This window comes from Stegodyphus dumicola, chromosome 2 (genome assembly GCF_044657685.1).
Source record: "Stegodyphus dumicola isolate Sdum_Otavi_A_Nest chromosome 2, ASM4465768v1".
Classification (NCBI taxonomy): domain Eukaryota; kingdom Metazoa; phylum Arthropoda; class Arachnida; order Araneae; family Eresidae; genus Stegodyphus; species Stegodyphus dumicola.
The window spans coordinates 59,412,298-59,439,700 of record NC_140769.1 but is presented as its reverse complement, the minus strand read 5'-3'; the positions used below and the strand labels follow the sequence as shown (position 1 = coordinate 59,439,700).

At 34.1% G+C, this 27,403-nt stretch overlaps 2 protein-coding genes across 2 annotated transcripts in view; one reads left to right on the top strand and one right to left on the bottom strand.

The window, feature by feature from the left end:
* The window catches only part of COX5A (Cytochrome c oxidase subunit 5A), a 59,289-nt gene extending 39,271 nt beyond the window's left edge, over nt 1-20,018 (bottom strand). Inside the window, exon 1 of the mRNA XM_035357134.2 lies at nt 19,843-20,018. Within this exon, the coding sequence (XP_035213025.1) occupies nt 19,843-19,921 (79 nt within the window). The 5' untranslated portion in view covers nt 19,922-20,018. The remainder of the gene's footprint in view (nt 1-19,842) is intronic.
* Nucleotides 20,019-20,369: 351 nt separating this feature from the next.
* LOC118193367 (solute carrier family 12 member 2-like) overlaps nt 20,370-27,403 on the top strand; it is a 261,660-nt gene continuing 254,626 nt past the window's right edge. Inside the window, exon 1 of the mRNA XM_085810691.1 lies at nt 20,370-20,828. Within this exon, the coding sequence (XP_085666817.1) occupies nt 20,436-20,828 (393 nt within the window). The 5' untranslated portion in view covers nt 20,370-20,435. The remainder of the gene's footprint in view (nt 20,829-27,403) is intronic.

Genomic DNA, 27,403 nt, shown 5'->3' with positions numbered 1-27,403 from the left:
TATAATACAATGCATATGATGAATGTTTGAACCGTGAATTTCACCAAGTTTTTTTCTTAGTAATGCTACGAAGCCCTTGTTTTTCCCGGTCATTGATGGAGCGCCATCTGTAGCAACAGAATTTAATTTTGCCAAAGGTAGATTGTATTTCTGCAGAAGTCCAAAAACACAAGTAAATATATCTTCTCCTGTGGTAGTACCAGGCATCGGTGTTAGTTCCAGTAATTCCTCAAAAATGTTAAAATTCTTGTCACAAGAACGAAGAAACACTGCTAATTGAGTGTCACTGAGTGAAACACTGCTAAATGTCCGTGCTCTCGTCACAGGCAATGGAGAAACTTTCGAAACTAGATGATTTTGCTTTGATCTGATCACTTAAATTCGCAGCTAAATCAGTAACTCTTTCCGCAACTGTATTTCGAGACAATGAAATTGTTTGAAAAGCCTTCACATTTCCAGGACAAACAATTTCTCCAGCTTTCATTAGACATTCCTTGATGAAATCACCATCAGTAAAAGGCTTCAAATGTTTAGCTATCAACTCGGACAAGACATAGCTTGCATGTACTGCCGCTTCACTTTCTTGCAATACTTTATTAAACATGGACTGTTGCTTTTTCACTCCTAACTTGAGCTCTTTCAATTTTTCTTCTCTCATTAATCCTCCGTAATTGTTATATTTCGATTTGTGTTGTTCGTAATGACGTTTAATATTATATAACTTTGGTACATTAATAGTATTATTACATATCAAGCAGATTATTTTATCTTTTATTTCACAGCAAAAATATTCTAATTCCCATTTTACTTGGAATATTCTATGTTCGTCAGCGATTTTTCGTTTAATTTTACTACCACTTGGTTTTGATATAGACATACTGAATACAAAGGGCTGGAATAAACACGGTTAACGTTTAAAAGTTAACAAAAACTTATTCTTTCCACAAGAGATAAATCAAAATGCTGAAATATTTCTTCAAAAATATTCTAACAATATCACAAAATGTCAAACCTTTAGCAAAATTCAATTCAAAACAGAGAAACTAATTCTATCTCACAGCGAAATCGCTACAAATCAATCACAGCATTAAGTAAATAAACAGTTTGCTAGAACTACAGCTACTACTGAGATGAGTTGCTTGTTCTCGGCTTTTATAAGCTTTATAATTAATTTCTCGAATATACTGGAAACATCTATAAATATCTGGATTTTTGTGGATGGCAACAGCAATTACGAGATATTTATTTATTAGGTATTAAATGCATGCGCTGTTCTATTTTTAACCTTCCAACGCAGCTGTCTTTTCAAAAATCGTCTGCGTTGCTAAGGCAACATGAAGCAAATCTAATTACAATTCTAAATAAAAAAAACTAAATAAATAAATAACTATGAAATCCGTAACAATATGAATTAAGTAATAATTAATAATAAAGCAAAATGCATGCGCATGCATGCACCAATATACCGCACAAAACTATGCTTGGAAAACTGAGACCATGAGTTCGGCCACATTCGGCTATCAGGGGATGCGTACAAGTTCTGAGTGCACATGTCCCCCAAAAGCCGAAGGTAGATGAACACAAGCTACTCACACGCATTTGTAATTTAAGTAGTGTGTGTGTCAGCTCGCTGCGAGAAATCTAACAACACTGAATAAATTATCGTTAATTACTTAGCAGTAAACATTTCATTTCTTTCTTTGTCGATATGTTATTTCATTATTATATATTATTATTTGCCGATATATTGGCCGGGCCGCAAAAATATTTGTTGTGGGCCGCATGCGGCCCGCTAGTTTGACATCTTTGCTTTAGAACATAATTGTTCTTTATTTCATAAATTACGATTTCATATTTTTAATTGTATAATTTCTGCATGCCATCTTACCAGATTTAAATTGATAATCTATTATCCAGAAAAATCCAAAATCCAAAATCACCTAAGTTCCGACGAGTCTGGATTTTGGACTTTGTACTGTACTGACGTCACCACATAAATCCACAAAAATAAGAGTAAAAAATATCCTCCGTAATGCAGGTATCCTTCGATGTTTGACTATACGTATTTCCTACCTACAAACAGGACACTTCTAATGGCTACTAAGTAAACTTGCATTTACATTACCAGTCAATAAACCTTTTTGTTGCAAATCATAGAGAAACTTAAAATTAATCTTACCACATTAAATTATTTTACCATGTAAACCATAAAATAACAACGTACTTCTTATCCAAAATCCATCCCACCATTCATATTCATATTCACGCAACCAATTATGTCCTAATAGGGTTTCCATAGCCTTCAACTACTCAGGTTACCATAAATGAAACAACTTAGCGATAATTCAAGAGACACCATTAAATCTACTTTGCTTATTATTTAGTCTTTCTAACTATATTCCGTTTCTAAAACCATCACAGACAGCTTAATCAAAGGTGGCTAACGTTCCTACTTGGGAACATCACAAAAATCATATATAAGAATTTCTTCTTCCCATTTTCAAGACTGACACCATTAGATTACATTAAAGTTTAAAGAGGCAAAAAAAGTAATTAAAAATAAACTTGGATCTAAATTCGGCTTTTAAATACCTTAACAAAGAGATGCACAAAAAATCGTTTCAACCTTAAATTTTAAAAAATGTAAATAATTTTTAAAAACCTAAATCAATTTTGAAAAATCTGCTTTACTATATTGTACTGCCATGATAAAAAAAAAAAAAATCTAGAAAGTTGCTTAATAAATATCTTTTTCTCTCTCTACAGAAAAGGGAAAAAGAAACAGCATTTGTAAAATGGCAGAAGGCATCTGGAAGAAAGTTAAGTTTAATTACTTTTCAGCCTGAGAAGAGAGATTAAATAAATAAATAAATAAAATCAGAAGTAGAGAAATCAATATAGAAGCAAGGAAAACAGTGTGATGTATAACAACATTGCAACTTTGAAACTCCAAGCAAATCACCTGACGCCAAAGAAAAACTGTAATGCAATCTCATCTCCCCTTCCACTTATATATCTGCAGCGTATTTTTACAGCATGTAGAAAATAGTCTAATTAAATTATTTCAAATTTTTATCATTCTAATTTTAAAAGAGAGTGAAAAGTTTATTTTATAATCCCTGAAAACTTTAAAGCAAGTACATTTTTAAACGTTGAGATTTAAAAATTATAAACATCAAACACATGAAAAAAATCAAGCAATTAAAAAAAAAAAAAAAAAAAATCAGTGATGATGGCAGTTTTATACAAATTTTATTTCAAGGATATTTTTCCTGCTCTCATTGATGATGCAAGCAGACAAATTTTGAGATTTTTAGTTGTTCATTAAACGAAGATAAGCATGAAAATTCAGTACTTTTCCATTATGCACCTGCCACATTTTTTGGCCACTGTGAAAGAGAAATTGCCACACATGCAGAGACCTAACAACAGCATCATCTGGAGACTATGTGTGTACATGTGTATTAAACACATATTATTTACAACAGCACTGTCAAAATGTGTGGCAGGTGCACAATGGAAAAGTGCCAAAAGTAATTTTAACGTTAAATATAAAAAATCTAAATCAAATTTTGAATAAATCACTTCATTGCATTGTATTGTCATCTACAAACAATCAGTATGCAAAATTTGAACTTGACAGTTCATTTCAAAGTAGCTGAAAAATCTATGACAAACTTCTGACTACTAAGTAAAAGGGGTACAACTCTGATAAACGCCCTAATTTCACCAAATGTGGCGATATGTGTTTTGCGCTGGTTTTTGGCGCGATTGCGTGTTGTATGACAACCATGTCGACGTTGAAAAATCTTTTGGTGGAGTAGTTTAAAATTCCTAGTTGGTTCGTGTCGCGGGTGTTTTTGAAATGGCCTATGTTGCGATGAAAGACGTGGTAGGAAGGTTTCAGCCGCGTATTTTAGATTGTGTGCAGAGTAAATTTAGTATGAAAAGGTACGATGTTGGAGTTGTTAACGAGTCTTTTATTCACGGATGTATTTATGGGGATCGTAGTGTATTTTTGGAATTTCTGTGGGAGTCGGGACTTTTAAAACGGAGTTTGACGTGTCCGAAATGCGGAGCTGATATGAGAACTCGGACGAAAAATGGTGTTTCTGATAGACTTGTGTGGGTTTGCAGTAAAATTGTTGCTAATAAAGTATGTGGGTGTCAGCGCAGTTTAAGGTTTGGATCTTGGTTTTCGTGTAGCAAGTTAACGTTGGAGGAAGTTTTTATTGTTACTTTCGAAATTTTGAATCGTAGGAAGGCATGTGATATAGCAAAATCGTGGAAGTTTTCTTCACAGACGTTGTGTGACTGGCGAAATTTTATTAACGAATGTATTTTGGACTTTGTATGCTCTGTATCTGAGAAAATAGGGGGGAAAGATAAAGTGGTGGAAGTGGACGAATCGAAATTCGGCAAAAGAAAATATCATCGTGGCCATCCTGTTTAGGGGCAGTGGGTATTTGGAGGTGTGGAAAGAGGGTCTGGGAGATTATTTTTAGTAGCTGTGCATGATAGAAGTAAGGAAACGCTGATGCAGTGTATTAAAGAGTGGAATGAGCCAGGTACAACTATTTTTTCCGATTGCTGGAAATCCTACAAGGATTTGAGAAAAGAAGGTTTTGAACATTTATTTGTGAACCATAGTTTAAATTTTGTGGATAGCGAGTATGGCTGTCATATAAATAGTATAGAAAGTACGTGGCACCATGTGAAAGCTTCGTTACCTACTTTTAACAGAAAATGTGATTTTGAATTTTATTTGGCTGTGTATATGTTTTTCCGTTACTGTCATGAAATTAAAGAAGATGCTTTTAATAAATTTCTAGAAATTGTAAGATGTGTTGAATGGGAAAAATTAAAAATTTCTTTGTAGTTTATTTGCAAAAAGTGTTTGTGTTTATTGTTTTTGTGAAGTTTGAAAGTGATATTTCTGCTTTTAAAAGAAGCTTTCATTATGGTAAGTGCATTTCATTTTATTGTTTCTATTTTGTAGAATGTTACATTCATTGTTTTTTGTATGAATTTCCGTTTCTGTTGTTTTTTGAATTGTCTGAAATTTATTTTAGTTTATTTTCTTGATTTGTTTTTAGTGTAGATAGTGCAATTTGTAGATTTTTTTTAAAAGTTTAAACATGATACTGTGTACATGGTATTCTTTGAAATTTATTGTTGTTATGTTAATTTATTAAAGCGAGGTGTGCAGAGTTCGTAAATTCGTTTATTGCCTACAGTGTGCAATTCGTAGATTTTTTTTAAAAGTTTAAACACGATACTGTGTACATAGTATTCTTTGAAATTTATTGTTGTTATGTTAATTTATTAAAGGGAGGTGTGCGTAGTTCGTAGATTCATTCGTTGCCTACGTTGTGGCATTGGTAGATGTTTTTCTAAGTTAAAATATGTCGCTGTGTACATGGATTCTCGTCAAATATTTTTGGTTAGAAACTTTACGTTTTTGCTATCTAAATTTGTTGTTTTTGTTTCGGATTTTTAGCTTAAATCGGGTGTTCAAAACGTAGTTTTTGCATGTGCGAAAACCGCGTTTTTGGAGGCATTTTAGACTTAAAGTTCGAAATGTAGACAAAAAATTTAGATAGTAATATGGCCGCGTGAAGTTTCTCGCCAAAAATATTTGGCGACTTGAGGGCGCATATCAGAGTAGTTCCGTAAAAGCTTATAAAAATTCAGAAAATTGCAGATATTTGACACCAAAATTTTAAAATCAGAAGGAAAGGAGACACTCACGATGCATTTAAACAAGCTATATTATACTCTCTGCGCTCAATTTATACAATTATAACTCTAAACCCGAGATTTCACCAAAGATCATGAAATAAGCAGTATGTAGTACTTTACTATGCAATTACTTACTTCTATAATGCAGTAATTCCCACAGAAAGGATTATTATTTGCAATCACACTGTAAAAATGCATGGAAAAAAGGGCTAAAGTTCCATAAGCGGGCTAAGTTGGCACCAAACTATTTTGGCCTTCAAAGTTTGGCAAATTTTTTAGGCGCACTAAATGAAAGTACTAAAATGTAATTTTTAAACATAAACAGTAAAGTAACTTTTAAGTTTTGCAGTAGTGAAACACCATTATTTTACGTAAACAGAATAGTAAAATGAGATGATAAAATACTAGATGAGTAAAACAAAGTCTAACAGCTTTGCAAGTAAAAGCTTAGTCCAATATATATGTAATTCATCATAAAATAGTAGAATGAACAATTCTTGTAAATAATTATTGAGTAAATAAATGTATACACTTATCAGATTAGAGCACTGCGAAGTCAGTTTTAAATGTAAACAGAATAGCAAATTATGCTGTAAGGATCTTAAGTTTTACTAACGTTTATTTTATTTTAAATCTTTACTATCACTTCTTATTTTCTACTTCCGGCCAGAATTATAAGCGTGAAGGATTTTATGCAAAGTTTGTCTGGCGAACGCCAAGTATTTAAGTGTGGCCTTTTTGCCAAGCGAAAGAGAGGAAGCAGTAAGTCAACGCAGGCCGCTTACCTTAGAAGTTACGCAGTTGCTGTTCGCCTTCCAGGCCAGAGGTTTTAATCCTCTTGATAAAATAAACGTATTGTAGTGTTCACAGTCTCTGTGCTACATACGCTTCCTGTTATTATAAGGCCAATCTTCCACGTGTATTATTCTAAAGTTAAATTAGAGTTTAGTTTTATTTTTATACTTTTTTTACGTTAGACCCCGAGTGGTGGGTCAGTGTATTCCGAAGTACGGAAGTTATTGTATATAGAGAAAAATAAAGGGTTTTGTATACCCTTCGCCTGTATCCTGTCTACTTACCACAATTAGTGAACATAGCTTTAGTAAGCTCTCTGTTCCGAGTCAGGTCCTTGTATGTTCCCGAAGAAGGTTAGAAGGAACATTGAACCTGATAGTGGCGCCCAACGAAGAAGTGTTTCAAGAAGAACCTGTGCTGCCTGCAGAAACGGCTCAGAATCCAGAAATGCCAGCTGCCGCCCTGGAAGGATTCGGTTACATCGTCCAGACCATGCGCGCTTCGATGAAACCAGAAGCAACGTTTAACGGAAACTCACCGGTAACCAGTTTTTTGGAAAAATTGGATGACCACTTCATGCTCTACCCCGTGCACGAGTTTCAAAAAGTTACCTTAGCTACCAGCGCTTTGAGGGGCCAAGCGCTTAACTGGTTCAAATGTATCGGCAGAAGTCTCTTGGGTCAAGCAGGAAGTCCCACCTATACTTACGAAAATTTCAAGACTGCCCTACTAAAAGCCTTCCGTGTTGTAAGGGATCGTGCGAAATTAGAAACGGAACTTTTTAGTATATATCAACAAAGAATCGAAAACCTCTCGAGCTTTATTTTAAGAAAAATTCACGTTTTCAAGCTCTTGTATGGAAACCGTCCGGATCCTGAAATAATTCAAGTGATTTTGCCGAGGTTACTGCCCCAAGTGCAAGACTTTATTGAATTAAGAAATCCGACTACACTGGAAAAGTTATTTGAGCTAGCAATCCAGTTTGAAAGTAGAAGAACGGCGGACGTCGAAAGAAGACGCCAATATCAACAGCGAAACCAATTTGGTACGCCAAGACTACAGCAAACTCAAGCACATGGCTACAGAGAAAAAGCGAATCAGTGGGCAAGGAAACCCGAGCATTCAAAAACAGCCGGCGAACGTCGACAGTTCAATAGCAACCCAGGAAAAAAGTCTCAAGGCCAGGGGAAAAAGAAGGAAAGCACGGAAAGGAAAAATAATTTAAACTAAAACGGATTTCTGCGGACGAGAGGGTGCGGAAATCCGAAGGCCACGAAAACCCCTCTTCCTACAAGTTAAATACAGTAATGGTGAAAAATTTGACTCTTCCGAAGATTGAAGTCTTGGTGAATAATATCCCGGCCACCGCACTCCTGGATACCGGCACGCAGTGTTCCTGTGTAGCAGAAGTCTTTTTTAGAAAGTATTTTCGCGAATACCGCATATATAATGCGGATAATACGACAGTATTAACGGCGCAAGGAGAACAATGTAAGTGCGTAGGTAAAGTACCTTTGTATATCTGTATCAAGGACGAACAAGTAAAGGTGATGTTTTTTATAGTAAAGAATCTGCAAGCACATTTGATCCTAGAAATAGACTTTCTTTCAGGCGCACAAGCTACACTGGATTTTAATGAAGCGTCCCTTAAGCTGACAATGAAACCAGTGCGTGTAGAAAAGGTTGAACCGCCAAGATTAAATCTTGACCACCTGCCTAATGACGAGCAAGATAGAATCCGACAAGTGGTAAGTGAATTTGCTTCGTTATTTAGTGATATTCCAGGATTTACTCAGGTTACTAACCATAGTATTGACACCGGAGATGCATTGCCAGTTCGTCAAAAACCATACCGGTATGATAAGAATAAGGAAAAAATTATAGAATGGCATATTACCGATATGCTACGTAAAAAGATCATAACGCCCATCTCAAGTAGTTATGCTAGCCCGGTGGTTTTATGTAAGAAAAATAATGATTATCCTTTGGAGCATCCAAAAAGGTGGAGATTCGCTATTGATTACCGTAAATTAAATTCCATAACAAAATATCCGGTATATCCGTTGCCAATCATAGAAGAAATTTTAAGGAACATAAAATCAACCAAATTTATGACGACTTTAGACTTAACGACTGGTTATTTTCAAATAGGAATGAGGCCTGAGGACGTGCCTAAGACTGCTTTTATAACCAAGTCTGGCACTTATGCATTTTTGCGTATGCCGTTTGGCCTTTCAGGGGCCCCAGCAACATTTCAGCGATGCATGGACATTGTGTTAAGACCTGTTCTTGGAAAGTCCACATTTATCTATTTAGATGATATCATTATTACTAGTGATAATCTCGACCAACATATACAGGATTTAAGACAGGTGTTTTCTTTATTAAATGAGGCCGGTCTAAAAGTTAATGTCGAAAAGTGCAAATTTGCAGCCCTTGAATTAAAATATTTAGGTTACAAAATATCGCAAAAAGGGATCGAGACAGATGAATCAAAAATAATCGCTGTACAAAAGTATCCGACTCCGAACACGGCAAAGAAGCTCTCTTCTTTTCTAGGACTTTGTTCATATTATAGGTCCTTTATAAAAGATTTTGCGGCTATCGCTGAGCCACTGTTAAAATTAAAATGGAAAAAGGCAAGATTCTCGTGGACGGCCGAAGCCAATAGTGCTTTCGAAAAATTAAAACAAGCATTAACGCAAGCCCCTGTGTTAAAATTTCCTGAAAAGGATGAAAATTTAGAAATTTCAGCGGATGCTTCGGATTATGCGGTAGGAGCGGTACTTTCGCAAAATCAGCAGCCCGTGGCATTTTTTAGCCGAACTTTAAATCAAACACAAACTATTCCGCGACCGAGAGAGAGGCACTTGCAGTTCTGTTAGCAGTGCAAAAGTTCCGATTCTATTTTGGAAAGGCGCCGATAACAGTATACTCTGATCATGCGGCGGTAACCAGATTGTACTCAGGGAAAAATTTATCCCCAAGGTTAATAAGATGGGCACTCAAGCTGCAAGAATATAATCTGGTAATCAAGCATACCCCCGGAAAGGAAAATATCGTAGCAGATGCCCTATCACGAATTAAATTAGACGAACAGGGTAATACCGTAAAAGTTGCAATGCTTACAGCGTGTACAATAAATTCCCGAGAAACTGTAATAACAGAACTGGGTAAGGATCCTGAGTTTGGAAGTATTTATGAGTATTTGAAGGATCCTGAAAATTTTAGCCACCAAGATATTGTGGCGATAAGAAATAGGGCGGCCCATTACGAACTAATAGATGGTCTATTATTCTACACAAAAACTACGAATTTTGACCTGTTATCCCAGCTAGTCTTAGATTAAATATCCTGCATGAGCTCCATGACAGCCCTTTAGCTTCTCATGCTGGTATTCAAAAAACTATCCTACGCGTACGCGAGGCAGTCTACTTTTCTGAACTGCAAAAGTTAACAAGGGCGTATGTCCAGTCCTGCCCAACATGGCAAGCCGTTAATTATATTAATTTCCGCCCGGCCGGGTTTCTAAATAGTATTAAATCCGAATTTCCAAATGAAATAATTGGCATCGATTTATTGGGCCCTCTCTCAAAAAGTCAGTTAAATAAAAGTCGCTATCTCCTTGTTATGCAACACAGAGCCCCAGAATTTAAAATGGGTGATATAGAAAAACTAATAAAAGAAGCAAAAAAGAATACGGAAGTAGCACAAAGAAAACAGAAATTATATTATGATTTGAAACGACGGGGAGTAACTTACAAAGTAGGGGATGAAGTTTTAAAAATTAAGCATTCACTTTCTTCAGCACCAGAAGATAAAACTGCCAAATTTTTTCCACGATTTGAAGGACCATATGTTATAGAAAAAATAACTCACGCTGTTGTAGTGTTAAAAGCCAGAAATGGTGAAACCTGTTCCGCAAACATTGATCAAATTAAGCCCTACTTCGATCGTAATAAAATGCAAATCTTTTCAGATCTTTTGCAGGATCCGGCACGGCAGACACCGCAGGTACAAGTTCCAGAGGTGGGAAAACGACAAGTACAAGGGCAAGCCAATGAGAGACAGAAGCAAGTGAAAAGAAAATTGCCCCGCGGAAAAATGGAAGGTAACAAGAAAAAGAAGCCGTTCCACCGTCCAGAAAACAGAGTTCACGAACACCCCCAGAATGAAGAAGGGAGAAGGACGACGTATGTGAAGAGGACCAGGAGAAATGACGGCAACTATAACCCGGCTTTAAAACGGAAGATCTACTCATCCGACAGAACTCTCCGCAGCAAAAGTCGCCGAACTGCGGAAGGGCCATCAGCGGCGGAGGAAAAAGTACAAGAAAAATTTGAACGGCCAACAACGAGGTCCAAGCAGGATCACGACAGAAGTTTCCCGGTTCCGCCAAGACCAGCTGCCATCAAACGGCAAAGACCACAAGCAGAGGAGAAAAGGAAAGTATTCAAGGGTGGCCGTACTGGTGAAAAAAGGAAGCTTCCAGAGGAAAGCACTGAAGGGCGAGCCCGTACAAGAAGGAGGATAAACCAAGCTACTATCTGCAGTACCTTTAAAGACTGGGCCCAGAAAAGGATGTCCGAATATTACAAAGATAAGTAAAATTTTATGTTACTTTGCAAACTTAAGTTAATCTTTCATTCTTACTGCAAGTGGCAGATTTCAAGAAGTTTTACCTCATGCGAGGTCTACCTTTATCGCCAAAAGGGCGAGAAATGAGTTGTGACCGATTTTCTTATTATGTTTTTCAATTACTCGCGCGTAAAACTAAAGTTGATGTATAATAGCGTTGTGTAAAGACTTAAATATTGTAAAAAGTTATTGTATAAATTTTATTTAAAACATTCTAGCAAGAAAGAAGTTTTAGTCTGAAAGACTTTTTGAAATGTAGTATTATTTCAATGTAGAAAGAATTGGCACTTGCTTTGAAAAGAATAGAAGTTAACAATGTACTACTAATGTATGTTTTCAAATGTGTAAAATTAACGGCATGTTGATGTGTTCTTATATACATGTGAACTGTTATTTTAAATGTTAAGAAATACCGTGATATGGTAAAAGTGAAAGTAATGTTAAAAATTTGTTATTCGTGTGACTGTAAAGATTAAATCATGGCGAATATGTGGTAAAGGTTGAATGATGTAGTTAGGCTCTCTGACGCTACACTTTAGAGTTAGCCACTTTTAGAATAGTACCTCAGGGTTTAGAGTTGAAAGTAGGGTGTGTTAAGAGGTCTCGTTATGTTGAATTTTAACACGTTAGTGTTTTGATTGTAGGAGGAAGTGTGGCACACGTAGACAGAAACACATTCGTGTTTGGTGTTCTTTTACAACACATGTCAGAGAGCACGGGGAGAGATAATTAAAATAGTCATGAATGAAATAAGAATGTTAAGAGAAGTATATTCTATATGTTATTTGCAATGTCATTCTGTAACATTTCATTAAACTAGTTTTCCTTCCAGATCTCTGGAAGGAACCAGAATTGAATAAAGCTCCTGTTTAGATGCAGTACAGATGAAAAAAAGATTGTTGTATATCCTGGGAGCTGCTATTGTAACAAATTTCTTTCTTTTAAATTTTCTAGTTTCTAGAGAAGTTATGTTGTAAAAGATTGGCCTCGCGTTAGTTTCTAGAGCTAAAAGTTTTCAACAAGGTCGTTTTAGACCTCAGTTTCAAACTAATTAACTCTGGTGGGAAGTATGTAAGGATCTTAAGTTTTACTAACGTTTATTTTATTTTAAATCTTTACTATCACTTCTTATTTTCTACTTCCGGCCAGAATTATAAGCGTGAAGGATTTTATGCAAAGTTTGTCTGGCGAACGCCAAGTATTTAAGTGTGGCCTTTTTGCCAAGCGAGAGAGAGGAAGCAGTAAGTCAACGCAGGCCGCTTACCTTAGAAGTTACGCAGTTGCTGTTCGCCTTCCAGGCCAGAGGTTTTAATCCTCTTGATAAAATAAACGTATTGTAGTGTTCACAGTCTCTGTGCTACATACGCTTCCTGTTATTATAAGGCCAATCTTCCACATGTATTATTCTAAAGTTAAATTAGAGTTTAGTTTTATTTTTATACTTTTTTTACGTTAGACCCCGAGTGATGGGTCAGTGTATTCCGAAGTACGGAAGTTATTGTATATAGAGAAAAATAAAGGGTTTTGTATACCCTTCGCCTGTATCCTGTCTACTTACTACAATTAGTGAACATAGCTTTAGTAAGCTCTCTGTTCCGAGTCAGGTCCTTGTATGTTCCCGAAGAAGGTTAGAAGGAACATTGAACCTGATAATGCATATTCAGCATCATAAACTAAAATATTCAAGTTACTATCATCGTGGAATTCAACACACTAAACAACTTTCGTTCAAAGCTTTAAATATTCCACATCTTTCAATTGCCACATGCAAGAAACAAAACTAAAAAAATTAACTAAATAAAATTAAATGAAAATATTCATAAATTATAAACTTCATGTCACATGAAATCTAACATTCTCCCACCAACAACAGCTTCACCTTCTGCAAATATTTATATAAATATAATATTAAATATAAATAAAATATTTATATAAATATAATATAACAATAATATTAAACAGTAAAACTTTTAAAAACAGACACAGTATGCAACTACTCTGATACGCGTCCTCAAGTCGCCAAATTTCTCGCCAAATATTTTTGGGGAGAAACTTCCCGCTGCCATATTACCATCTAAATTTTTTGTCTACACTTTGAACTTTTAGCCTAAAATGTCTCCAAAAACGCGGTTTTCGCACAGGCAAAAACTACGTTTTGAACACACAATTTAGCTAAAAATCCGAAACAAAAACAAAAAATTTAGATAGCAAAAACGTAAAGTTTCTAACCAAAAATATTTGACGAGAATCCATGTATACAGCGACATGTTTTAACTTAAAAAAAAATCTACGAATTGCACAATGTAGACAACGAACGAATTTACAAACTACGCACACCTCGTTTTATAGCAATAATAGCTTATTTATAACCTCGTTTTATAGCACATAACAACAATAAATTTCAAAGAATACCACGTACACAGCATCCTGTTTAAACATAAAAAAATTCTACGAATTGCACAATTTAGGCAAGGAAGGAATCTACGATCTACGCACTCCTCGCTTTAATAAAATAACATAACAATAAATTTCAAATAATACCATGTACACAGCGTTCTGTTTCAACTTTAAAAAACATCTACGAATTGTACAGTCTAGACACTAAACAACAAAATAAACTAAAATAAATTTCAAACAATTTAAAAAAACAACAATAACGACAAATTCATACTAAAGAACCAATGAACATAACATTCTACAAAATAAGAGCAAGGATAAAATAAAATGCACTTACCATGAATTAATGCGTTTTCGAATAGCAGAAATATAAATTTCATACCGTTTTTAACAAGCCGCCACGTAATCACTATCGTATTTACATGACAGCCAGACACACTATCCAGAAAATTTATACTATGGTTCACAAATAAATAAAATCACAAATCCCTACTTCTATCATGCACTGCCATTAAAAATAATCTCCCAGACCCTCTTTCCACACTTCCAAATACCCACTACCCCTCAACAGGATAGCCACAATCATATTTCCTTTTGCCGAACTTCAATTCAACAACTAACCATTTTATCTTTCCCTCCCATCTTCTCAGATACAGAGGCAAACCAACAAGCTCCAGCGAAAGATTTTTCAACGTCAACAGGGTTGCCATAGAACACGCAATCGCGCCAAAAAACCAGCGCAGAACACATATCGCCACATTTGGTGAAAATAGGGCGTATATTAGAGTTGTACCCACAGTATTTCAAAATTAGGTAAAAGTATAGTTTAGGGTACCTCTTGGTGAAACTTGGCGGGACATAGATACCGATTTTGTGCAATTCTTTGGCCAAAATTTTTGGCTTGCGAAACAAAGCCAAAATAACAAGACAAACAAATGCACGAACTCTGTATCCATGCACACATCGACTTATTTTCACTTAAAAAAAAATCCCCGAATTGCACAAAAATGGCATTGCGCACTCCTTCGACTTTATCCATGTACACGTCGACCTATTTTCACTTAAAAAGAATCCCCGAATTGCACAAAAATGGCATTGCGCACTCTTTAACTTTATCCATGTAGACGTAGACCTATTTTCACTTTAAAAAAAATCCCAGAATTGCACAAACTTGCATTGCGCACTTCCTTTACTTTGCCCATGTACACATCGATATATTTTCACTTACAAAGTCAAAGGAGCACCAAATTCTACAATATAGGCAAACAAAAATACAGTCAAAAGTCGTTAATTCGGACCTCAAAGCTAAAAACTTTCTGCGCATGCGCCGCATAGACACATGCGCATAGGCGTTTTACACGTGCGCGTAAGACCTTTTACAACTGCGCATATGCGTGTGCGCAAGCACAGAATACGTTTTCGCGTGCGCGTTTTATGTACGAGGGCTATCCAGAAAGTAGATTACGTTTTGGAATAAAAAAATAAACAAAGTATAGGAAACAAATTTTATTATATACAGATGAAAGCCACACTCAAATACTACTTTTCTACATAGTCACCATACAAATTAAGGCATTTATCGTAGCGATGTACGAGCTTGGAAATTCCTTCGTCGAAAAATTCGGCCGCCTGCGCCTTCAACCACTTCGTTACCTCTTCTTGCCTTCCATCTTGCACAAAACTTGTGGTAACCAAGCTTTTTGCTGATGATTTCGTGCAACAAACTTCGCGAAATTTGTGGAAAACTCAAAGAAAGTTCCGTTATTGTGAAATTTCGATTTTCACGGACTTTAGCATCGACTTTTTCGAGAAGTTCGGCGGTCACTATGCTGGGTCTCCCACTTCGATCTTCGTCGTGAACATTGGTTCGGCCATTTTGAAATCTTATGACCCACTGACGCACTCCACCTTCAGTGATAATGTTGTCCCCATACACTTCACGAAGCTGCCGATAGATTTCTATCGGTTTACAGTTTTTTGCAGTCAGAAACCTTATTACTGAGCGCACCTCGCGGGATTTTCAATTAACGCAGACATTTCAAACCGTCACAGTATCTGAACGGAGCACAGCACGAACCTCTCACTAGCACGGCTAGATGCAGACTGAGCTGCGCAACGCTCTGACACCAAGATGGCCGCGCTAGCCCCGCCCCTAGCGGACACAGACGGAAACGTAATCTACTTCCTGGATGGCCCTCGTATAACGGAAAGTATAAGCTAAAATTATCTAATTATCTATTTCAGTTAATGTTGATGATTGCATTGTTCCTTAATCTTTGAATTGGTGCAAAAAATGGATAAAGACAAAGAATGTGACAGAGAAGTTAGTGAAAACGAAAAAATTTCGATTGACAAGTTAGTCGGTATTCTCGGCACAGCAATTATCGTGACTTGAACAGCGAAACTTTGTAACTGAACAAGAAATTATGTCTGTTTATAGAATTAAAGAGAAATTATTATCACATGAAACGAAGCAACTTAAACTACTTACATTAAAAGAAATTTTTAATAAAGTAAACAAATAAATATTAAGCTCTTTCTTTTCGTAAATTTTGATACCCTTTAGATCATAATTCTTCTTTATTTCATAAATTATGGTTTCATATTTTTAATTCTGTAGTTTCTGCATGCCATCTTACCAGATTTAAACAGATGATCTATAATCCAGAAAAATCGATAATCCGGAATCGCCGACATTCGGAAGTCCCGACAAGTCTGGATTAACAACTTTTGACTGTACATAATCTCAATAAAATACATTTTAAACCAAACAATAAAATAACATCAAAAAGGAAAAACATGTTATACATTTAAGCACTACCAAAAGCAAATATTCACTTACCATGATTTTCAAATTCGCTTTGTACACCCAGATCCCTGTAAAAATCAAAATATCAATCATACTCAAATGACTTTTTTCAAACCAGGTACTCTTTTTGATCGAACACTTCACATAGTGACCATCTGAACCTTTCTTTCTACAAACCCATTCAAATCCATCTAAACAGTTTTTACGTTCGACTAGACGCATATCCTTCCTACATACGGGACACTTATAATGGCTACTAAGTAAACCTTCATTTACACAACAGTCAAAGCTCTTTTCCCCTTTCGCTCCAAATCGTACAGAAACTTCAAATTAATCTTACTACACTCGGCCATTCTACCGTCTAAAGAATCAAACCAACACACACCACAAAAAGGCTTACAACACATCCCATGATTCAAAATTTTCCAGAATCATGCACCCGATTACGTCACAATAGGGTTTCCATAACATTGAACTACTCGTGCTACCATAAATGAAACAAAAACTTGGCGATAAATCAAACAACATCTTCGCCATAATACAAGGGGTACCTTAAAGTCTACTCTACCCCAAAATTAAATTTAAAAAAAAATCTGGCTACACTAAATTCGCGCTCTTACAGTTACCAAAATAAAGCTCTAGGTTTGCCACAAGGAAACATGCAGTCGGAAACCACAACCAAATTAAAATCGTGCCAAGTAAAGACTCTTGCCAAGCTTGGCGCTCACCCTGATTATGAAATTTTAACCAAAAAAAAAAAAAAAGCTGTCTAGGAGGAGAATGCTATGTACATACCTGAAATGTCACATAAATACTTTTCGGCACCATCATGAGATGCCAAGCAAATTCTTTATGGCAGCTTTTTAGAATAGGTGTGTGTAATCAAAATGTATAGAGATTAATTTACTATATCAATGAAATTTTAGGTTAGAGTTGACTTTCAGGTACACTTTGTATTATCGCGAAGTTTATTGTTTCGCTTATCGCCAAGTTGTATCATTTATGGTAACCTGAGTAGTTGAATGTTACAGAACCCTATTATGACATAATCGTTTTACATTATTCTGGGAAATTTTGAATCATGGGATGTTTTGCAAGGGCTTTTGTGGTGTGTGTTGCTTAGGAGGTACGTTGCCTGTTTCATTGTTTAGACGGTACAATGGCTGAATGTAGTAGGATTAACTTGAAGTTTCTGTACGATTTGGAATGAAAAGGGAAAAGTGCATTAATTGACTGGTGTGTAAATGAAGGTTTACTTAGTAGCCATTGTCCAGAAACTACGTAGTATATTTTTTACTCTTATTTTTGTGAATTTCTGTGGTGACGTCAATATACGGATTGTAGTTCAGATAATTTTAGGAAGTTTTTGGATGCTGTTAAGGAATTTTGAGTGCCACAGACTCAAGATGAACGAACTTCTAAATACGGTAAGGGGATATTTGCTTTCTGTAGTGCTAAAATACATAACAGGTTTTTCCTTTCTTGTGTTATTTTATTGTTTTGATTAAAATGTAGTTTATTGAGATTATGTATTTTTTGTTTGTCTTTACTGTAGAATTGGGTGCTCCTTTGACTTTTTAAGTGAAAATATATCGATGTGTACATGGACAAACTCAAGGAAGTGCATAAAGCATAGTTTGTGCAATTCTCTGATGTTTTTTTAAGTGAAAATAGGTTGACGTGTACATGGATAAAGTAAAAGAAGTGTTCAATGCCATTTTTGTGCAATTCGGAGATTTTTTTAAAAGTGAAAATAGGTCGATGTGTACATGGATACAGAGTTTGTGCGTCATTGACTTGTTATTTTGGCTTGCATAGCAGCAATTCTTGCACCAAAAATCGCTGCGCTACACAGTACAAAGTAACAAGTCAAAGAATTGCGCAAACTCGGTATTCATGTTCTGCTAAAAATCGCCGAGGGGTACCCTAAAATATAGTTTTACCAAATTTTAATACACAAAAATTAGATATATATTCTGCTTCAAACATTATTCAGAAGAAATATTTACTTAAAACTACACATAATTTATTTCTATACTACACATAATTTATTTCTATACATATTTACAAACATGTTTCTTGAATATATTACACAACAACACTTTCTTGTTAAAATGATTATGCAATTGAGTTTGCCAGCCATCCAATCTACAACAAAGAAATTCCAAACGCCACTAAAGATTATGCAAAAGCTACTTTAACATTGAAGATTCCATCAAGGCTTATGATGTGACTAAACATGAGATACACTTACTAAACACTTTAAAAAAGTAAACATCACTATTCCCCCCCCCCCAAAAAAAATGAAATCCTTATTTAAAAATTAGGTTGGATCCTAGCAGAGCCCATACCCCTGCCGCGCCCACTTATATGGTGTGTATCGCTGTGTACATCGACAAGGTTTAGACAGAAATTTGTGCAATTCTGGGATTTTTTTAAAGTGAAAATAGGTCAATGTGTACACGGATACCGAGTTTGTCCAATTTTTTTACTTGTTATTTTCAAGTCGGCGATTTTGCGAAACGCGCAAAGCAGTGGGTGATTCTGCACTTTCCCAGTTTGTCGCCAAGGGTGGACTCTCCTAGGATTTTACCAAAAATTACTATAAATCCTGCTTTATTTCCTTACTTTTGACTCTTAATAGCTGAATGAGAGTTGTTGGTGGTTTTCAAATAACTAAAGTAACAGCAAGTTAGCATCCGTTAAAAACACATTACTTTTAGCAAATGCATTCATATTTTGCTGAAGATAATTACATATTTTTAGCAGATAATGTTTTTCTACATTTAAATCTAATATGATAAGGTTCACAAAATAGAAAATGTATTTAAACAATATCACTAAGGTATCTGAAATCTATACCATGATATACTCTCCAAAATTGCTATAAAAGGTTTTTTGAGAGTGTAATATTCAAAGATACTGAAAAGAAAAATAAAAGCCTCTGTTTCTCTGAAACACTTCTTTCTCTACCAATTCCAATGCTTGCTTGATAATTAAATTAGCAGTAAATGTAGCACAAGATATTTTACAGAATTCGCTCTGACGGCTACTTAGATCGTTTAAAAATGTTGGAAGACCCTTCAAAACTTAACTGCATGACAACTTTTCTAAAGCATCCCAAAATGAAATACAGCCGAATTAATTACAAAACTCCAGACCTTACTTTATATCTAATTTTACCTTAGTACAAATAATGTCGAAAAACATTCGTAATTAAATAAATCAGAATGTCACAGATATGTGGAACACTCCGAGTTTATTTCTTCATTTTTATTCGATATATTTATATCGGCTCATAACGTATTATTGATGATTATTAGAAACACATCATTTATGAAACTTTATAAAATAAGTTAAGGAGGGTGTAAAGAATACTAATAAAGTCATAAAAAAGAAATATATTATTATAGGCAACAACTATTGCTTTAAACCACAGAAATACTAAATGATTCACCAACCTGGATTATAACGCATGTGATTATAAAGTACATTTGAGCGAAATTTCTGTATAGCGAATTTTCCAATATTTCGAAACATGTTTTACTAAAGTTTTGTACGCGTGTTTCTTATATTTTGCCCTTCCGATGCTCTTGATACCTTTCCGTTCGCGAGATACCTTCTTCTTGAGAGATCAAAGGCAATAATCTATTAAATTGCCAGATAGAAAACGTTTAAAAATTTTGAAATAATTTTTAATAAATTGAAGTAATATTTTAGAAATTCTGTTTGTTAAAGTCACAATTATTGTAACGGTTTCTTTTCAAATTATAAATTCAAAAAATTTCAGGACCAAACATTTTATTCAATGTAACAAAAAGAAATATTTAAAATAATGTTTCACTGTAAGACTTTAATAATTATAGGCCATTAATTTTAAAATTTAATTTATTCAAGAACAATTTTAAAAGATTTTATTTAAAAGTTTTGATTGTGACTGCAAATGCTCTGCAAAACCGCGAAACCACGCTGTGCGCAGAATCGATGCAGTTTAAAGTGACTGAGTATTCTGTTTGTGGCGGAAACTCGAAGCTGAAGCCGGTGTTTTCATTTCATGATGGCTGAGTCGGAAAATGTAGACAAGGAGCTAATGGCTTCTGGTGATGACTGGATAGAAATGGAACGCAAAACATCATTAACAGACCCTAAAACTACTCGTTTTCAAGTAGCAAAAGTAGATTTTGCTGCTGATACTCCAAAGTGTAAATTTGCAAACGATGCTGATGCTGCGGAAAGACAACCTTTGACAGATCAAAACCAAACTACATCAGGATCAGATGGAGACAGATACGATACTCATAATGTTAGAAGTTTAAGACATTATACCCGAGAAGCTCTTCCTCGAGTAGACCATTACAGAAATGTAATGTCAATCCATGGGCAACTTAATCGTCCAACTCTTGATGAACTCCATGACCCATCACTGACAATGTCTCCTGACCACAAGGTGAGCAGTAATTCATGTTGATTTTTTTCTAGAGTCGTTGTAAAGATATATTACTTTGTCTAAAATGAAAGAACTGTAACTTTTAACTACCAGAGAAATGGGATAAACACGTTATTCGATAAAACAGACGCTTTGACTTGAAAATTTTAAACTTTGCCGTAGTTCTGTTACCGTCAACATAAACATTAAATTATTGTTTTTAAATCAGCATAAACGTAAATAACTTAGATGAAGTACAAGTATATTTTAACTGTAAAGTGAATAAAAAATATGAATGTTTGGCAACGTTCAAATGTATCTTAAACATTCCAGTCATATTTTGTGTACTAATAACTTTGTATAATCCTATCAAAAACATTTTATTAATCTCAGATATTTTATTTATTTAGAATACCGTATAGTTTTCTTTGCTGTATTCTTATAATTGTCCAATTTTATGATCTTGTTCTGTATGAAATGTTTTCATAGAATAAAATTTAACAGCATAAAGTTATTTTCCCTCTTTGAAATTTACAGAAAGCAAACATACTAAAAAGTAAAACAGCTAATGGCTGCAAAATTTCGAGAGTTCTTACTTTGAAAAATGAGGAAGGAATCTGAGAATTTTCATAAGTTTTGCTGTTTGTTGAGGTATATTTTTAATTAGAAGGCGACAAAAAAAGAAAGATTTCTTATAATTTTTTTAAAAACTTTTCACACTATCTGCGAAATCTCGTCTTGTCTACTAGCAGTATTCGGTATTTTATTGTATAAACAATTTGACACTAAAATACTTTTGACTCTCATAAATATATATAAAATATTTTTATATAGTGTATCCCTTTTTGTTTTGAAAAAATATTCCCAAAATGTGTTAGAAAATTTTCTCCGAGTACCTTATAATTCATATTTCTAAGAATAAAATTAATAGAGTTAGGTTTGAATATTTTTCAAAGTGACAAAAGCTTGAAAAGAAGTAATCTCCCCACCTTTTTTTTTTCTAGTGGTTATTTTGAAGTACAGAAGAATTTCTGTCATTTTTCTAATGCTGCTAAAGACTTTTTAAACAGTCAATTTATTCAGTGTGGTAATTGCCTGTTTTTTACAGTTAAATCAATATATTCTTTAAAAATGTAATGCAAATAAAAACCAATTTTGAAACATCCATGAAAAAATCAGTGAAATTTTCTCTTTTTTAATAAAATTGCTGATAGGAAAGAACATTTTATGTAAAACATCAGATGTAATTTGAGTACAGTCAAAAGTCGTTAATCCGGACTCGTCGGGACTTAACTCGTCGGTTAATCTGGATTCCGGATTATAGATCATCAGTTTAAATCTCGTAAGATGGCATGCAGAAATTCTAAAATTAAAAATATGAAACCTTAATTTATGAAATAAAGAACAATTATAATCTAAAGGGTATCAAAATTTACAAAAAAAAGCTTAATACTTATTTGTTTACTTTATTAAACATTTCTTTAATGTAAGTTGCTTCGTTTTATGTGATAATACTTTCTCTTTAATTCTATAAACAGACACAATTTCTTGTTCAGTTACAAAGTTTTGCTGTTCAAGTCCCGTTAATTGTTGTGCCGAGAATACCGACTAACTTGTCAATCGAAATTTTTTCGTTTTCACTAACCTCTCTGTCACATTCTTCATGTCTTTATCCATTTTTTGCAGCAATTCCACTTTTTGTTTGATGGACATCGAAACATACTTTCGTTTTGTACGATCCTTTGGGAGCTCCAGAATCAGAAATTCTATTTGACATAATTGAAAGTTCAAGTTTACTTTTATAAAATTGCTCTTACAGTCTGCAAAAAATAATAAGCCGGATCGAATTCGAAGATTAAGGAACAACACAATCATCAACATTAACTGAAATAGATAATTAGATAATTTTAGATTATACCGTCTGTTATACATATAACGCGCATGCGAAAACGTATTCTGTGCTTGCGCACACGCAATATGCGCAGTGGTAAAAGGTCTTGCACGCACGCGTAAACGCCTATGCGCATATATCAACGCGGCGCATGCGCAGAAAGTTTCTAGCTTTGAGGTCCGGATTATGGGTGTCCGAATTAACGACTTTTGACTGTAATAACTTATATCTGTTGATGTTCAGGTAGTTTTAATATTCAATTAAAAATGCCCATGCATTCTTTGCATATGTTATTCTTCACAAAGAAAATGTTATAGCTTTTTCATTCTGACAGTAATTTAAATTTTTATGCTACAGTCAATTGCAGCATTTTACATATTGTAACTGCAATACTGATTGCTGAAATTTATAAAATTTTATAATTTTAATATTCGAGAACTTATTTCTAGGAAGGGGGAAAAATGCATAAAACGGATAGAAGCCAATTTATAGAAAAAATAGATTTTTCTAAATTATATTGGTGGGGTAAATGTTTTGCTAAATAGAAGTACAGTGGGGATATTTTAAGATCAATAGAAGGTATACTATGAAACTTATAGGATTTCAATGATAATAAATTTTTCTGTTATTTATGGAAAAAAATAATATCGGAGTAATTCTATAAGCAGCTATAGGGAGAAAACTGACTTCTAAATTTAACAGTTTAATATTTTTTTAATTAGTGCTTTTATAAAATTTTATCTGTTCATATCATTTTAAAATACTGCAAAAGGAAACATTCTATAATGCCATTAAAATATAGTTATCTGAAAATTTTATTTTCCATCTTCTTGAGCTTGGACCCTGTGTTAAGTAATATTGTTGTAGTCTGAGCTTTTGTTAAAAGTAATAACCATAGGAGATACTTACTGCTATAGTATTAAAATAAAACTCTTGTCATTGCATTATTCAATGCAAATGCCTTTAATATTTTCTTGCTTTTATTAAGATCAGTATTCTGAGGGAGTTTATTATATGTTTTTGTGACCTTAATTTCTCTATAAATTTTATCTATAAAATATTGAACATTGTTACTAGCAATTAAAACAAAATGCACTATAGATGAATATGAATGAGTAAAATATATTTTTAACTTGAATGTCAATTTTTATCAAAAATTATAAAACTGTATGCCCAATAATTTCTAACATACAGTATTTAATTATGATAATTTCTATTCTTGTCTGATTTAACTAAAAACTGCATAGTGAAATATTCATATTGAAGCAGGTTAGATAGGAAGAAAAAATTGCACGTTCATGACTAAAATATATAATTCATAAAATATATAATGATATATTATTAAATATATATATTATTAAATATATAATGTAATAAAAAATATATAATTCCTTTTTTGTTAACTCTGCATTCCGTAAAACATTGATTTAAATTTGATAGCTTAGTAATTCAATGCAGTGAAGCATTTGATTGATACTAATATAAAATGAATAAATAAATTTTAAGAAAAATTTTAGTTTCCAATATTATGAGATCTAAATTCAGGATCTAATCTTTACTGAGCTGCGTGATGGCAGATACAAGCTTTTATACTTTTTGTTTAATGATAAGGCTTAATTATTTGAGACTGACTGATTTTAGCACAACTGGGCTTTGTATACCCTTCAATTTTTTTTTACTTGAATCAGACATACCTCGGCCAAATGTGGTGTACCATTGCAGTGACAGGTACCCATAAACTTTTCAGTATCAGCAACCACCTGTACTTTCTGCTAGTCTTAAGTTTCAAATGATTTAACATGACTGACTGATTTGACCTTAACAAGACTAAGTCTATCTTTTATATCGCATAACACTGTCTTCAATAATTTCAGTGTGAAGAGAAAGTAAAGAAATAGTTTGTGAAATGCACTGTAATGAAAACTCTGAGTTGAAATCTTTACATGTTAACTTTTAAAAATCAAGTATTGAGAAGTAAAATCTATAAGATTTTTCTATAATTTAAAAATTCAAATTGTTAATGCTCCAGAATTGATTTATTTTTAAACATATTAATAATTAAAAAATGCACTTAACTCTTATATGTTAGCTTTTGTGCCAAAATTTTGCAGAAATATTAATAAATCTTTCATCAAAAGTTAATGATAAAATATTTTAATGCATCATATTTTAGTGGAAGAAGGGAGAAAAATAGAAATTAGTCGTTCTTATATAACGATTTACATTACTGAAAACTAATTAAATTACAATTATATTTATAATCTTACTTTATCATTCTTCCTCCTTCTCCAAAAAACTGGTTTTACGTTGAGTAGACAAAGATTTCTTGATAGGAGTTCTGGGATCCATTGTGAGAAGCAGTTGTTCAAAGGAGTTTTTTTAGTCGTTTCCATAAAAATCAAGCCAATGTAGAGTATTCGGTTATTTGACTGAAATATCATTTTGCTATATAAATTTTAAAAGAATTTCGGGAAAAGAAGATGTTAATTGTGTAAAAAGTACTCATTTAAAGTTTAAGCATCATCTCCTCTTGCCTAAAATGCCAATTTTGCTTTAAATAGGAAAGTGTTTGCTTTGCAGGAAGATGAGACCCTAATTTTTCCATTAGATTTAGTGGCGGTAATATTTAGTTAAGTTTCATTTGAGTTTTTGCCATTAAAGTTCATTGCTTTCTTTTTAGCGTTATTTTGGAATGTTCATAAAACATATCAGTTCCAGAACTCTGCAAGGTCACAACAGGAAAACAAAAATATTTTGTGGTCAGATTGTTAATATAATCAAAAAATATGCAATAAGATTTTAGTACTTAAATGATTTTAGGAAAGAAGCTTTTTATTCTATTAAGTAGTAATTAATCGGCCTCCTTTTGCTTGTAAGACTGCAGCAATTTATGGAGCAATGTCATCAGCGAATTTTCGGCAGATGTCATCAAGATTCGACGCACTATTCATTCTCCGTGTAAATTAGGGGGGGAGACGAAGATGACGCAATATTTCGTATCCATCACGTCATTGTTCTTCCTACAAGTATTTTGTGTTACCTGTTAGATTCAACGATCAGAATTTTGACGGGTTCAATGTAATACTTCCACCTTATTATCAAGAAATTAGTCCTGCTTTTATGCCCTGCATAATGACAAGAAACTGATGCTGATGCCATTGGAAGACTCCTTGCATCGTCTTCCAGTATATTCCTTTATTTGGTAAAATCAGATTTTCCGATCGTTGTTTTATGCACAGGAACTCATATTTTTTGATAGAATGACCAATACGGAAACCCAGCTTCAAAAATCTTTAACATAACGTACTCTTGACGGAATCTTTTGAAACAATATAATTCTGCAGAATATATTAGTCGTTCTGTTACCAACTTCAGCTATCAGCTGCTATCCGACTATAGCAAATATTTCTGAAACATCTAATAAGTCGCGGCATTTCTTTGAATTTTACTTATCCAGTTGATTCTCATCTCCCATTGCTTAGAGTAATTCTCTGGAACATGCCAGGCAGATAGCCCTCATGTGTTTTAACGTAATCAAATAATCTAACCTGCCATCCCAAGCATGCACTGGCGCGTACCCGTTGCTTGTTGTGTTAAGCATTTTAGTAGATATTTCTGAAATTGCTTCTATCTCTGAAGATAACAGACGATTTGTTTTGCAACAGTAAAGAAATTATGGAGTTTTTTTTCTTTTCAGTCACTGTAAAATGATTGGGATGTTTCGCGCACAGAGGAAACGATAGCATAAATTGTTCTATTGAGCATGAATTCTGGCTCGAAGCAGCTTCCGCTCAAAAGTCGACTCGATAGACACTATAAAACTCACCTTGTGCGAAAGACGCTAAGACTGACCTGGAATATTCAGTACATAGTGAAGAGACTTGCTATCTAATTGTGTAAATTGCAACTAATTACTTTGCCATGAGTTATGAACCGCTAACATCGTAAAAAGATTCATTCCCCTCTTAACGCTGTTTCAGTGCTACGCGGTGGTACTGCAGTTCCTTGAAATCGCACACAGTATCGGTATGACGATGTTTGTTTTATAGCTTGATTTACTCTTGTATTGTAATTTTTTTTTTTTTTTGGGGGGGGGGGTGTCTTGTAATATGGGCGCTGCTCCTTCGTGTCATAAGACGAGCTTCGCTCGTCAGGCGAGCCGGACTGCGTCCTAAATAAATAAACAGTATCGGTATTCCTGGGTTGGTTTTAGATTTAAATCTGCAAAAATCGTGTAATACTTCTACTGGGTGGTAACGCTAAGGAAGAATTTAAATTAAAACCACTGCTTGTTTACCATTCCGAAAGCCCAAGAGGGAATTTAGAAATCATCTTTACCAATAATTTAGGAATGCAATAAATATTCTTAAATAACTCTGAAATTATTTTAGAGTTGGCTTACTGAAAATTTTTGCCAAAAACATTCATTCTACTGGAAATAATTTGCCGCCACACACAACTTCGTTAGTCCAACCAGTGGATCAAGGCATAATATCGAATTTTAAAGCTTATTATCTGCGGTGGAATTTTGACAATTGACAGATGAAAACCTATGGAGAAGATAAACAATCCATTCGAGATATTTTTGGAAAAACTAGTGTAATGAATGCAGTAGACAACATAAATTTTCCCTGGAATTAGGTGATCGAGAGAAGTATTTGAAAGGAGTAGTGAAAAATTGTATGGCCGGAGCTAAGCTTTAATG